The sequence below is a fragment of the Mytilus edulis genome, chromosome 4, assembly GCF_963676685.1.
Source record: "Mytilus edulis chromosome 4, xbMytEdul2.2, whole genome shotgun sequence".
In the NCBI taxonomy this organism is placed as follows: Eukaryota; Metazoa; Mollusca; class Bivalvia; order Mytilida; family Mytilidae; genus Mytilus; species Mytilus edulis.
This window is the reverse complement of record NC_092347.1, coordinates 59,875,651-59,891,277: the sequence shown is the minus strand read 5'-3', so window position 1 is coordinate 59,891,277 and position 15,627 is coordinate 59,875,651. Positions and strand designations below refer to the sequence as shown.

The following is a 15,627-nucleotide window of genomic DNA, read 5'->3' as shown; positions in this document are numbered from 1 at the left end:
CAGATTATTTTTTTTCCTTTTTCTAATCGTTGTGTTTTAAAAACACTAAATCTAATTCTACAGTTGAATTAATGAATAATCATGAGAGACAGAGAGGAAAATTCTCAAGATAATGGTGTATAGTTGAGCAGTTCCAAGAGCAAGTAAGCACTTTTCTCCAGTTCTTTACGGTGGAAAAGATTAACCTTTTTTTAGATCAGAAAATCTGAACTTGAAGAGAATGAAATGGGATAATTATGAAGAAAAACAGATCTCGGTCCTATCATTTAAAATCACAGTTAATCAGACAAAAAAGATGTCGGCTGATTATATCATCACTGATCTGTTTACTTTCTTTTTACTGCATTTCACTTCAATATTTCCTTTATAGTGAATCCATATTTTTTTTGATAGTACCTACTTTCTATACATGCAGTTTACTGATAATTATAGAAGCTTTACACTAAAAATGGGTAGTAAAAAAACCAAACAGCCAACACTGTCTTAACTTGTTGTATTTTCTTACATTTGGCAACCTGCGGATCCAGAATTTTTTTGTGGAACGTTGTTTCTTTTTACAATTACTACACATATACAGCTCAGAAGCTTCTAATTCTTCTAACTCTGTAAAACTTGAAAGACAATCTGAAAAAAGAAAACAAATACAGGTTTATTTTTTTACTGATAATGTTACTTTACCAAATCATTTATTCAAGACAGTTAAACATTTATTCAGAGATTATGTAAAATTAATCAATTTTGTTGACAGAATTTTCAACTTCACTCCAAAATCAATATTGTGAACAGATGTACTTTGAATTCATTATTATTTGTTGAAATTCATAGTCAAATACTGCTCGATTTTGTCCTAAAGGTGAACCACGACTTCAAAATGTCACCAAAATCACAAATTCCAAGTATCCTTGAAAACAGAATGTTTCCTCAATTCATAAACATAAACAAATTAACGGTAAGACTGGTTGCAATTTATTAATTTTGCAGTTATCAATAGGATGTGTTTAAATCATATTTTACTATGAAATTGACATATACTTCATAACAGCACAAAAGTTTTTAAGAACCGTATATTCATATAAATTCCCGAGGTATAATGGTTGCAATATATTTGAATAGGTTCTACTTTTTTTATTGTGTACCTTCTAGACGACATACTGGATCACCTTCTTTATTTTTTGATGATCTGGTACTAAACTGAGGTGGAATATCAAGTGAAAGATCTGTAAAAAAAAACAGTAAGCTAAATGTGGTTTATATGAATCATGTATTTTTATGGTTTGTCATTAAATCATGTATGAGGTATCCAATCCAGGTACTTTTAAAAATAAAGGAATTCACCAAAAGATTCCAATAATAAATAACCAGATGCTCCGCAGGGCGCAGCTTTATACGACCGCAGAGGTTGAACCCTGAACGGTTGGGGCAAGTATGGACACAACATTCAAGCTGGATTCAGCTCTAAATTTGGATTGTGATTAAATAGTTGACACAGCATAGGTTTCTGACACAGAATGAATGTGGTCTAATGAACTTAAAAAAAATATGTTTGCCTTTGAACAATTCACTATGCTGTTGAATATTAATCCTCTCAAAAAAATGTTTGAAGAAATTTTCTTTTTATTTATGAAATCTGAAATGAAAAAAATTGACCCCCCAATTTTTTTTTCACATCCCCCTTTCCCTTATTTCAAAACTGATCTCAATTCAAATTTCTAATGAAGTTTGCAACAATAACTACTCATTTAAATACATCATAAAATATTAAAATGTAAAAAAAGTGCTTGTTATTACTGAATGGTAAAGATTGTTTTAATCTATCAGTTGGTAGTAAAAGTGAATATACATTGTATATTGTATAAAACAATGATTTAAGTTGATTCAACTACTATTCTGGACAAAGAAAGATAACTCCAATTGAAATCCAATTGGAATTTCTTGCTATTGCACAATATTGTGCAAGTAGATATTTCTTGCTATTGTGCAATACTGTGCAATTGAAAATATTTGCTATTGCACAATACTGTGCAATTGAAGATTTCTTGCTATTGCACAATACTGTGCAATTGAAGATTTCTTGCTATTGCTGAATACTGTGCAATTGAAAATTTCTTGCTATTGCACAATACTTAATATAATAATTTTGGATCCTGATTTGGACCAACTTGAAAACTGGGCCCATAATCAAAAATCTAAGTACATGTTTAGATTCAGCATATCAAAGAGGCCCAAGAATTCAATTTTTGTTAAAATCAAAATTAGTTTAATTTTGGACCCTTTGGACTTTAATGTAGACCAATTTTAAAACGGGACCAAAAATTAAGAATCTACATACACAGTTAGATTTGGCATATCAAAGAACCCCAATTATTCAAATTTTGATGAAATCAAACAAAGTTTAATTTTGGACCCCGATTTGGACCAACTTGAAAACTGGGCCAATAATAAAAAATCTAAGTACATTTTTAGATTCAGCATATCAAAGAACCCCAAGGATTCAATTTTTGTTAAAATCAAACTAAGTTTAATTTTGGATCCTTTGGACCTTAATGTAGACCAATTTGAAAACGGGACCAAAAATTAAGAATCTACATACACAGTTAGATTCGGCATATCAAAGAACCCCAATTATTCAATTTTTGATGAAATCAAACAAAGTTTAATTTTGGACCCTTTGGGCCCTTTATTCCTAAACTGTTGGGACCAAAACTCCCAAAATCAATACCAACCTTCCTTTTGTGGTCATAAACCTTGTGTTTAAATTTCATTGATTTCTATTTACTTAAACTAAAGTTATTGTGCAAAAACCAAGAATAATGCTTATTTGGGCCCTTTTTTGGCCCCTAATTCCTAAACTGTTGGAACCAAAACTCCCAAAATCAATCCCAACCTTTCTTTTGTGGTCATAAACCTTGTGTCAAAATTTCATAGATTTCTATTAACTTCAACTAAAGTTATAGTGCGAAAACCAAGAAAATGCTTATTTGGGCCCTTTTTGGCCCCTAATTCCTAAAATGTTGGGACCAAAACTCCCAAAATCAATCCCAACCTTCCTTTTGTGGTCATAAACCTTGTGTTAAAATTTCATAGATTTCTATTCACTTTTACTAAAGTTAGAGTGCGAAAACTAAAAGTATTCGGACGACGACGACGACGACGACGCCAACGTGATAGCAATATTTTTCAAATTTTGCGGTCGTATAATAAGAATTTGTATACAGTTGAAATTTGAGCATCGAAAGATGCCGAACTTTATAGTACTTTTACCCACATCTCCATTTGATAACTTCTATGAACTATTCCTATTTCAATGTTTAAGCATATTGCATGTAATCTAGGTGTCTGTGTCACCATTACTAACCTAGAAATGGGTCATGTTTCTTGGATTCCATTCGGCATTCCAAACATGTGACTTCATTCTGAAGTAATCCACCAAAAATGGCAGTTACAATTGTACTTTTTCCTTTCGGACCTATAAACGGACTATTGTTATTTGGATATGGTAACAATGAAAGAAGCTCTGTGTGTAGTCTATCTAACAAATATCTCATGAATTCATGGGCGTCTTGTTGTTGATAACCTCTGAAATGAACAAAATAAATAAATGACTAAAATGTACATTAGTTGAAATTGTTCATATATACATACTGATTACGTAACATCAGTAGTATCAAGAAATATCATGTAGGAAAAGTAATTAGAACAAAAATCTGAACGCTTCAGTATAAAATAATTATTTGGTTTCACAGGATATATAGACCTATAATCCCACTGAATAGATCACGAAAAAATTATCCCCCTGAATAGATCACGAAAAAATTATCCTATATCAAATAGAATATTGAACAGATCTCAGTCCTATCATTTGATATCACAGTTAATCAGACAAAAAAGATGTCGGCTGATTGATTCATCACTGATCTGTTTAGTCCTACATAACACCATTTATTAGATTTGCATCATGGTTCAAGAACGGCCTATCATCATCTAACAATAAAGGGTTCAATTTAAACTGACAGAATTTAAAATATATACAGAGATGGCACCAATGATGAAAAAAACAGCATGCGTAAGTCCCTTCTGTGTAACATTATCAATAGACTAGCAAAATTTACACTATATATCATGATATATGACTATCCTGTAAATAATTAAGGGTCGGTTTTCTTCTCAGAAGGGGGGGATTAACAGAAAATTGCATAGTTATTAGTCAGCTTTGTCAAGTGTTGTTGAGAAAACATCACAATGAACTTAATTCATTATCTTGGGGGAAAACAGGCTACTTCCTGTGAATAACACAACTTCATTACAGTGTATGGTTATAAATGAGGCCCACCTGTGGGTGCAGGATTTCTTCCTGTGTTGACCCATTGTTGGCTTTTGGCTGTTACCTGCTCTTTGGTCTGGTTGTTGTCTCATTGACATATTTCCAAATTCCATTCTCAATTTTTTTAGTATTTTTGTTCTAACATATAAATACAAATTTATTAATAACTTATATTTTTGGCTAACTTACCTAAACCTAGGAACTACTTTCCAAATAACACAGAAAAGAGATTCAGGTGAAATGGCTCCTTTTGTTCCCTGCCATAATGCTATCAATGTTTTTCTCACTTCCTCTATCAACAATCTACAAAGTAAAAAGTTGAAAATGTAATACTCATTGAACAAAGCCAGGGGTCTTATTCCTATATAAATCATGATAAATAAGCAAAATGATTAAAAAATTACCGATACTATTTGGAACGATCTGTTTACCAGAATGCTGTGTGAAATGTGTGGCTACAAACTTTATTTTCTTTCTATTTATAAATCCAATTCAATCCAACACTTTCCCACTCAACATTGTTTTTTTAGGTCAGCCAAAGTCCGCATTATTTAGTCCAATTTTCATTGAATTTAAATCACTATGAAGATACATTTCCACCAGAGAAGCAATTTCAATTTATAATTCTACACTAATGAATTCAAAACAGACATCATAAACATGCAGTTTAACAAATCTTAATGGTATACTAGCAGTCCTCACACTTAACCACAAGTCGAAAGGCATTGGCTTGTAAAATTCTTCTCTACAAGCAAACAGAATCCAACTAAAATTTTCCAAAAAATGAGATTCTGGCTTGTGAACTCAAAAATTAAGCATGAAAGCTGTACAAGAGTTCCTCAATGAAAAATGAAGAGCCAGAACTTTCTATAAATCTTAAAACATCACAAAAACAATATTATCTGTACACCAATTAATATAATCTTACATATCCTCTTCTGTTTTCGAGGCTTTTCTTGTTATGTGTTTCTTTTTTGTTGACTTTTCTTCTAATGATGGCAGCTGCTTGATATACCCACAGAACTGCTGTATGTTACTAAAAATAAAGAGGGAATGCTTTATTAATATTTTATACTAAAAAATATTTCATACACAGTCAAATCTGATTTTATGTAATTATATAAACCTATTATATAATGAAGTATTGTCATAGAAACATTTGAACATATCACATACAGCTTGCTGGAAAATATTCTATAAAAAGTAAAATCACAAAAATACTGAGCTTAGAGGAAAATCAATTCGGAAAGTCCATAATCACATGGCAAAATCAAATAACAAAACGTATCAAAAACGAATGGACAAGAACAATGTATACCTGCTACCAGTATTAATAATTACCATTATACCAGGAACATACAATCTTTTTTGTTTCTAAAACCAAGAGTGTAGTTCAAAAATGTTACTCGATTCCTAAGCAACAAAGGTTGTTTGTTTTCATAGATTTACAACACAGCTAACACATCAGATTATTGTTTTTTGCATAAGATTAACAAGGTAGAAATACTCATGATAAACAAAAGAACTGATGTAATTCCTTCTCCTTCATAGTTTGTTTTTAGCCACATGGTTATAATTTTATAATCTGAATAAAAGCTACTAAAGCCATTACAAATACATCAACTATTACAAATTATATATAAACTCTACCTTAGTGACTGTAATACTGCATTCATGAAACATGTGTTTCCAAGGTTACGGAGACCAGATGATCTGGGTCGAGATATTCTATCTTCCTGAAATTAGAAAACATAACTTTAAAATAACCAAGTAGATTTTTTTATAAATTAATACAAGTCATATTTCATTTGTGATTTAATGATTTTTGTTGAGCATAGTTTTTTTTGGCATTACCTTTTTTAATCTTTTTCTTTTTGGATCATTTTCTTGCGTTTCTGTTGAATTTCTTCGCTTACTGATTGGGACATTTTCTTGTGATTCTGTTGAGTTTCTTCTAACTTTTGGTCGTAATGTTAACTGTGTGCGATTCTGTGAACTGCAAAAGATACATCTAAAATTACACATTTTATTTTCTTACATGAAATACCAAACATGTTTACTAAAACAAGTGTAACTTGAATCATTATACAACTGAAAATGTGCTGAACAGAGAGCAATATTTCTCAAGGAAAAATTTCTGCATCACATAATTAGTACTTAAAATCTTGGAAGGCAACTTCATCATGTTCATACAAGTCAGTAATATCAAGGTTGAAAATTTTAATAATTCTAATCATTTGAACATCAGTTTTATTTCATGATAGCTATGGAGATAATAAAAGGCTTTTGCGACTTTCAGAAAATTAGAGAAAGATGTAAACAATAAATAAATAATAATAAGGATGTTTTTAGTAATTGCGATTGATTCAATTTTTTCAGCTACACAGTGTCTACATTATAGACAAATTAAAAGGGGTAACAGTTAAACCAAACCCTTTGGAATGGAGTTTAAAACAGTAACATTCACATATAAGCTGGCAAATCTGAATTGATTGAAAGGATGATTTAAGGACCCATTGTAAATTTGTCACTGTTAAAAAAAAACGATGCAGGCAGATAATTTGAATCCTCAAAAAGAATCTAGAAGTATTTTACTGATCAACTTCTTTTCACTTACCTTTTATTTTCTGAATTTTCATCACAATGTTCATGCTTTGAACATGTGTCAACTCTGAAAAATTAAAACATGCTTAAATTACCAACCCAGTAAAAAAATCTGTTTTATACAAAAATATCTATAAATCAAACTTTTAACACTTGTTGAGTCTTGTGACTCTGGATGTTACTTCTTGCTTCCTCAACTTTAGTCATAAAATGCACTTAAATAACTGTGAGCATAACTAACAAATTAAAACACTGTTTCCCTTCAAGCATAATGGCTACATAAAATACCATGAAAACTATTAACGGAGACTGATATAGTATAGCATTACCTCATCAACAGTTGAACCACATGTCTCCGCAACTTGTCTAGGTGGCCCTGTTCTGTATCATTTATTACAAATTCATCACAGGCATAACTGAAATATAAAGTAATCTATTAGACACTAAACTGGAGTGTTACAATTCAAACTTTATTAATATACCAACTTATTTTCAGTAAATTAAAATAATGTACATGTAAAGCAAGTTCGGAAATGAAGAAAAAGCCACAGGGTGATAATTGCATTCATTATTCAGTGAGAAATAAAAAATAATACACATTGCAGTGTATTTAGCATTATAAGTTAATAATACTGCAGTTATGGACAAAGGAAGACAACTCTAATCTTAAATATTACTTCCCACACAAACAATGACATTGATAGAAGAACAGATATTTATTGCATGCACAAATTAACATATTAATGTAACTTTCTTAGCCACATAAGTGCAGGGCTCACACTACTTCAGAATTATAGGGAGAAGTGACTTCTCTTTTTGAAACTGATAGGGAGAAGTGGTGAGATTTGAAAGAGAAGTGCTCATTCGCGCGGTGCGATACAATGTTTGGATTTTACAATAGTATAAAGGGCCATATGTAAATAATGTTCTTTTTATATTGTTCAATTTATATCTGAGTAAAAAAAATACAATTAAAGTAACATTTGAAAATTAAAAGTTGTTTATGTTTTACTAAGGTTCTTGTGAGAAACTACCAACTAAATATCTAGCACTAAAAAAAAAAATATTTTAAAAAATAAAAGAAATTATAATATATCAATTACAATTTAATTAAAAATTATCTTGTGTATGACATTCAGTGTTTCTCATAAAAAAAAATATAAAAGTTATTAAGCTGGGCCATAATATACTGATATTAGTATAATAGTCTCAGAGTTAAGCAACTTTAATGAATAGTTTGAAACAATCCATAACCAGATGCTCCGCAGGGCGTAGCTTTATACGACCGCAGAGGTTGAACCCTGAACGGTTGGGGCAAGTATGGACACAACATTCAAGCTGGATTCAGCTCTAAATTTGGATTGTGATTAAATAGTTGACACAGCATAGGTTTCTGACACAGAATGAATGTGTTCTAATGAACTTAAAATTTTTGTTTTCTCTTAGAGCAATTCACTATGCTGTTGAATATTAATCCTCTCAAAACAAGAATGTGTCCTCAGTACACGAATGCCCCACTCGCACTATCATTTTCCATGTTCAGTGGACCGTGAAATTGGGGTAAAAACTCTAATTTGGCATTAAAATTAGAAAGATCATATCATAGGGGAGATGTGTACTAAGTTTGAAGTCGATTGGACTTAAACTTCATCAAAAACTACCTTGACCAAAAACTTTAACCTGAAGCGGGACAGACGGACGGACGAACGGACGGACGAACGAACGGACAGACGGACTCACAGACCAGAAAACATAATGCCCCTCTACTATCGTAGGTGGGGCATAAAAATGTTTGAAGAAATTTTCTTTTTTATTTATGAAATTTCAAATGAGAAAAATTGAACCCAATTTTTTTAATCACATCCCCCTTTCCCTTATTCCAAAACTAATCTCAATTAAAATTTCTAATGGAGTTTGCAACAATTACTACTCATTTAAATACATCATAAAATATTAAGATGTAAAAAAAAACTGCTTGTTATCACTGAATGTTATTTATTATAATTTATCAGTTGGTAGTAAAAAGTGAATATACATTGTATATTGTATATAACAAAGATTTAAGTTGATTCTGGACAAAGAAAGATAACTCCAATTAAAAAAAATCTTGCTATTGCACAATATTTTGCAATTAGATATTTCTTGCTTACTATTCTGGACAAAGAAAGATAACTCTAATTAAAAAAAAATTTGCTATTTCACAATATTGTGCAATTAGATATTTCTTGCCATTGCGCAATACTGTGCAATTGAAAAGACTTGCTATTGCACAATACTTAATATAATAATTTTAGATCCTGATTTGGACCAACTTGAAAACTGGGCCCATAATAAAAAATCTAAGTACATTTTTGGATTCAGCATATCAAAGAACCCCAAGATTTCAATTTTTGTTGAAATCAGACTAAGTTTAATTTTGGACCCTTTGGACTTTAGTGTAGACCAATTTGAAAACAGGACCAAAAATGAAGAATCTACATACACAGTTAGATTTGGTATATCAAAGAACCCCATTTATTCAATTTTTGATGAAATCAAACAAAGTTTAATTTTGGACCCCGATTTGGACCAACTTGAAAACTGGGCCAATAATCAAGAATCTAAGTACATTTTTAGATTCAGCATATCAAAGAACCTAACTGATTCATTTTTTGTCAAAATCAAACTAAGTTTAATTTTGGACCCTTTGGACCTTAATGTAGACCAATTTGAAAACGGGACCAAAAGTTAAGAATCTACATACACAGTCATGACAGTTAGATTCGGCATATCAAAGAACCCCAATTATTCAATTTTGATGAAATCAAACAAAGTTTAATTTTGGACCCTTTGGGCCCCTTATTCTGTTGGGACCAAAACTCCCAAAATCAATACCAACCTTCCTTTTATGGTCATAAACCTTGTGTTTAAATTTCATAGATTTCTATTTACTTATACTAACGTTATGGTGCGAAAACCAAGAAAAATGCTTATTTGGGTCCCTTTTTGGCCCCCAATTCCTAAACTGTTGGGACCTAAACTCCCAAAATCAATACCAACCTTCCTTTTGTAGTCATTAACATTGTGTTTAAATTTCATTGATTTCTATTTACTTAAACTAAAGTTATTGTGCGAAAACCAAGAATAATGCTTATTTGGGCCCTTTTTTGGCCCCTAATTCCTAAACTGTAGAAACCTAAACTCCCAAAATCAATCCCAACCGTTGTTTTGTGGTCATAAACCTTGTGTCAAAATTTCATAGATTTCTATTAACTTAAACTAAAGTTATAGTGCGAAAACCAAGAAAATGCTTATTTGGGCCCTTTTTGGCCCCTAATTCCTAAAATGTTGGGACCAAAACTCCCAAAATCAATACCAACCTTCCTTTTGTGGTCATAAACCTTGTGTTAAAATTTCATAGATTTCCATTCACTTTTACTAAAGTTAGAGTGCGAAAACTAAAAGTATTCGGACGCCGGACGACGACGCAGACGACGACGACAACGACGACGCCAACGTGATAGCAATATACGGCGAAAAATTTTTCAAATTTTGCGGTCGTATAAAAAATATAGGGAATTATATACACCAATCAATAAGATGTCACCAAAAGTCTCTTAATGCGTGTGGAATGCGTAATTTTTCCCTTTGAGATCAATATTCTTCTGTCAGCTGTTCCATCTGTGCGTCCGTAGTAATTATTGTAAAAGTACGGATTTCTGTCATAGCTGGTCCGGTTCAGATCCGGAGTTTAGAAATCGGTCAATGGCGGACGAATGCAAGAAAATTTTACAAAAATAAACGATGTTTGACAAGTTATTTGGAAAGGAACATGACGTTTTTAATGCAATAAATGGATTAAAAATTTACTGGAGGCAACTTTTATCACGTTTAAATGAAGTAACAAACTTATTTTTGCCGCCGAAATTGAGGTTGATGTACGTTTTCCAGTAACAAGCACCGAAACTTGCGAAAATGCACGAAGTGATAAAAAGTTGTATTTTTATCAAATAACCTGCTACACACTGCGAAGACAATGCTTCAACCTCTTTTCTTAAGATTGAAAATGTCCGATGACGGAAGCGACTGAAAGCGACTATCGTCGAGAACAGGGCGACTTGTTTTCGCTTTTGGGGGTCGGGGAAAGCGAAGTGACGATCGGGAAGGCGACTTCTTCGCCCAAGTCGCCTGGTAGCGTGAGCCCTGAAGTGTTCATAAGCATTCATGCAAACTTCAATTTTTTTTCTTTCTGTTAAATACTGCAGTTCTGTAAATTCTATAGAGTTACTCGTGATTTCAATATCATTTTGGAATCAACTAACAGCAAGATAGGCTTCTTAAAAGTGATTGTTTTCTTCTATAGTTTAATGAATATCTTTGTGCTTATCTTTTGTAATTTTGGGCATGACAAGTATAATATTATGATATACTTACCAGAATACAGCAAAGGATTCACAGTCCATACATACTGAATGGTTGGGATTTTCTTCATTGTGTAACTTTCCATGACCATTAACATACCTAAATATATCAAATTGAAATACAATCTTAAATTTAAAGACTCATTTCTGTGGTTTACCATGAAATATCTTTTGACAGAAGGGTGCAGCCAGATAAAATGGATACGATTTAAGCATATGTGAATAATTTACATAACATGTTTTTAAATTCAAATGACGATTGTAAGGATTGACCAAATCATCTCTTTACTGTTCAAGCAAACTTTTCATTTGTACTTCTGCCATACCACAACTTAAGAGGTCATTGTAATTTCTACTGAATTAGCATATCTAATAAGCATATGGTTTTCTATAATTGTAAATCTAAACACATTTACTACACTCAATCTTACAATAATCATTAAAAATATTTTTCCACCAAAAGAAAAAGTCATATTTCATTTCACCAACATAACCATCAGTCATTTACATCAGTTGTAATATAATTTGGTATGAAACGTTGTTTCTATGGTCTGACTTATTGATTTTGAAAGTTTGTTCACAACTGTTGTACAGGTAAAATAACAAATATTTCCAAGTGATACTGTTTTGTACACAAAATTATCAGCAAAAAAATACATCACCTCTAAATAAAAGTTTGATGAGTGATTGAATTTTTTAACAATAATAGGTCCTGAACTGATTTTTTTTTAGGTATAAAAAATATAAATGCATATATTGACTACTCACCGCCCACAGTGTATTTTTCCACAGTTTGTGCAAATCCATGGATTCTTTTCTGTGTTACATACTGCAGCAGAAAAAAATATTGATTTTCAATTCTATAATCAAACATGAAATACAAACAAAATTTTAATATTTAAAGAAAAAAGAGACTTCAATGACACAAATTTATGTAAATACTAGTGCATGTACATGTATAAATATCTACACAATACAACTCAAATATGCTAAGTACCCCCTCCAGAAGTTTTCCATGCATGTTTATTAAATTACCTTCATTTCCATATATGTATAAATGTACAATGTGTATAATTAAAATTATGTTTGAACCTTGTTCCAGAGTTCACGAAAAGATGTGGTCTAAGAGATTTTATCATCAATTTTGGCAAAGGACAGACACAATTTTTGATATTTTGTAATAGAAATAGTAGAAGACCAGCAATTTTTCTTCGTGAACCACCAGACATAAAAAAAAATTAGAACTCAGCTTTTCCCTGCTATTCATGGCTTTTTTGTGATAAATTATTAAAATATGTGTAAAATAATATTGTAGACTAGAGAAAAGTAAGGTTATCTTCACTTCCTCAAGTATACTTTCATAGTTTAATCATCTTAATCTTAATGTCAGAGTTGAATGCTTGCATATGTAAATGAGCTGCAATAAAAAATATTTTCAGAAATTAAACAAGGTTTGCCGACATCTAATTTAAGGTGTAGATTTCATGTTCTTTGTCCTTCTGGATTTTACAGTTGACTGATACACTGGTGCATATGTCTGTGTTTACATAGCCAGACATTATAACAAAGTAACTGTCAGAGATGGGAAAGTTTCAAAGATGATAATGGTAACACATTTTAATTTTTCAGACATTGCATTGGTATTAAAGTTAAGACTATTGTGTTGGAAGTTAAGCATGGAGGTTATTTATAATATTGTAATGAAATAATATAATAATACATGTAACAACAGACTTGAACTGTGGTGTATCATCGTGTAATGTGTTTTCGTACTAATAACAATTTTTACTGCTTACGGTGTTCACTGTTGAGTTTTAATTCAGGTGTTTACTAAAATTTAAAAAGCATGTCCTGTAGATTGATTTTATGTATTTAGTTTTTTTGTCAATGCTTACTACGATTTTTTACTGTTTCCGATTACTTTGCGATTTTTGTGTGTAAAAAAAACGGCGTCATATGTTTTCGTATGAAATAAAAATTGGGTCAGTATACGGACAGGAAATGAGTACAAAATCCGGAAATTCATATTTTCTAAAGTCGTGGTTCTGGTGATCGCTTGAATCATAAAAAAGTTATTAAATACTTTTCAGTACTAAAAATTACTAGTAAATAGTGTAAGGTTGGTGTTTCGTGTGCTGAAATTTTTAGATTTTGATTAATTTCAGATTGGCACCTGGTTTGTACAAAATACATTATTTTTTCTAAAATAAAATGCAGTTTTCAAAATTTAGATTAAAAATAAAAAGTTAAGACTGTTTTCATCTTCATGTATCAAGGATGTATACAAAAAAATTGTCAATGAAATATTGAATAGTTAGATTTTGAACAACCATTTTATATAAGAACCCTGCTAATTTTAACTCGATTGTTTGAAATTAAAACGGCAAAAAAAAATCTTGACAGTCATATGTCTTGAAGATCCGGTGTCTGACTTGCAAAAAACATATCTGGACTTTATTTTAACCCTTCAGAATTTTTTTCCACAACTATTCTAGTGATGCATATTTTTGACATTAAATAAAAATGGCTAAATAGGTCAGTTTTATTTAATTTGTTCTAACGTCTTTAAAAAACGACGTTGAATATGTTTTAAATATGTCAAGTTGTAGTGGTGCTGTTGTTCTAAATATAGAAACGGAAAAACATGCCACAATGTACGCGTATGCAGTCAAAACCGACGAAATGTGGTTGATACGAAAACATATGACATACGAAAACATATGACACGACGATACTATAGAAATTTGAACTTGTATGAGAGAAATTGAAACAAATTCATTCTGATATTCCGATTATGGATTTATTTGCATGTCACCACTTCATATTGCTTCACCAATACTTCATTAAGTGATGATCAAGAAATTATTATTATAATTTTTTAGTTAGAATGGCCTTGCTGTGCCTTTTTTTCTTTGAAATGGCCCCTAATCTTTTGAATGGCCATTGTTTTGATTGCTCACAACTATGTATAGTAACGCTATAAATAAATCCTTTGTTGTAAAGCTATACCAAAGATGACGATCAAAACACACATTTCAATACTTATGCATCGGCTTTTAAATTCCGAGTAACCAAACGATTTTAACTTAATCTGACATTTGGCCATTCAATGACGGCGCGTGACCTAATTTTTCAAGCACATGGTTCTTGAAATTTTCGGAAGATGGAACGATTCATTTACACAATAAAATAATAAATTGCAATTCAATAAATATAATGAGGAAAACTTGATATCTTGCTGGGAAATGACAAATATCTCACCTGCACAAACAAAATGCGTTTTTGTGTCTGCAATTGTAGGTGGCGCTAATATTTTCACGGCTTCTTCGAGGTGCGGACACTCCATAAAATGCAAAATGTAGGTTTTTTTTAATACTGTGCTTGGACAAATAATAAATGCAGTCACTTATGAAATACTGCGTACCACTGTAACGAAACTAAGCTCTAAATGATCAACAGCGATTCCTCAGACTGCGTGTCGTGCATATTCCATTGCTAAAATTATTCCGCCTTTCATTATGATTTTATAATCATGATCGAACAAGTATCGTTCATGTCAATAAGGAACATAAATAAACGAACTAAATTCATTTATGAAATCGTCTTCATTCTGTGTGTCAATCAATGGTAATGTTTTTCAATGCAAAATTGTTGGTAACTATATTTTTAAACGTAGTTATTTGGCTAGATCATGTGATCACTTTTACGCAAGTCTTTTAAAAAGTGCGATTATCTCCCTTTGAACTGACTGATTAGGCCATTCAAATAAAATATTGACAATAAATCAGATAATCCTGGACAATCGGCCATGCATATCGCAAAAAAACAAGACGCTTCACATATAGCTGTCCGTCCCCTGAAATCAGCTATCATTAAAAGGGGGATAGGTTCATGCAGATAGTCCATAGATGATAGATGTCGGCTAGCTATGCATGTGCCAAACTCCATAGGACTCCATACAGCGTTATCGTTCGGGTCATACAAAAGAAGCGTAGCCAGATCACTGTTTCGGAGTTTGTTACATGTACATGTCAATCTTTAGAATATAAAGCCCACGGGGGGTCTCAACATGGGATTTTGGGTACAGGTGTGCAGCTGGGATTTTAAAAACACCCCCCATTCATATATTGAATAATTGTGAAATCCCTACCTATACATATATTTCACATCGAAATCATAACCCATTCATATATTTATGACCAATTGATATATCACAATCGGTCAATTACTACCTATTGATATATTTCCTCGGTAAAATTGCACCCCATTGATATATTTGACGGATCAAAAAAGGGACCCATT

The 15,627-nt window shown here is 31.6% G+C and overlaps 1 protein-coding gene across 1 annotated transcript in view; it reads right to left on the bottom strand.

Annotated features, from left to right (window-relative positions):
- LOC139520111 (ubiquitin carboxyl-terminal hydrolase 3-like) overlaps nt 1-15,481 on the bottom strand; it is a 28,874-nt gene extending 13,393 nt beyond the window's left edge. The window contains exons 1-12 of the mRNA XM_071312555.1: nt 14,587-15,481; nt 12,094-12,154; nt 11,339-11,425; nt 7,255-7,341; nt 6,939-6,992; nt 6,176-6,317; nt 5,972-6,057; nt 5,250-5,357; nt 4,511-4,624; nt 3,356-3,576; nt 1,137-1,217; nt 506-624 (exon numbers count right to left, since the gene is read on the bottom strand). Of these exons, the coding sequence (XP_071168656.1) occupies nt 506-624; nt 1,137-1,217; nt 3,356-3,576; nt 4,511-4,624; nt 5,250-5,357; nt 5,972-6,057; nt 6,176-6,317; nt 6,939-6,992; nt 7,255-7,341; nt 11,339-11,425; nt 12,094-12,154; nt 14,587-14,671 (1,245 nt within the window). The 5' untranslated portion in view covers nt 14,672-15,481. The remainder of the gene's footprint in view (nt 1-505; nt 625-1,136; nt 1,218-3,355; nt 3,577-4,510; nt 4,625-5,249; nt 5,358-5,971; nt 6,058-6,175; nt 6,318-6,938; nt 6,993-7,254; nt 7,342-11,338; nt 11,426-12,093; nt 12,155-14,586) is intronic.
- Nucleotides 15,482-15,627: the final 146 nt, after the last annotated feature.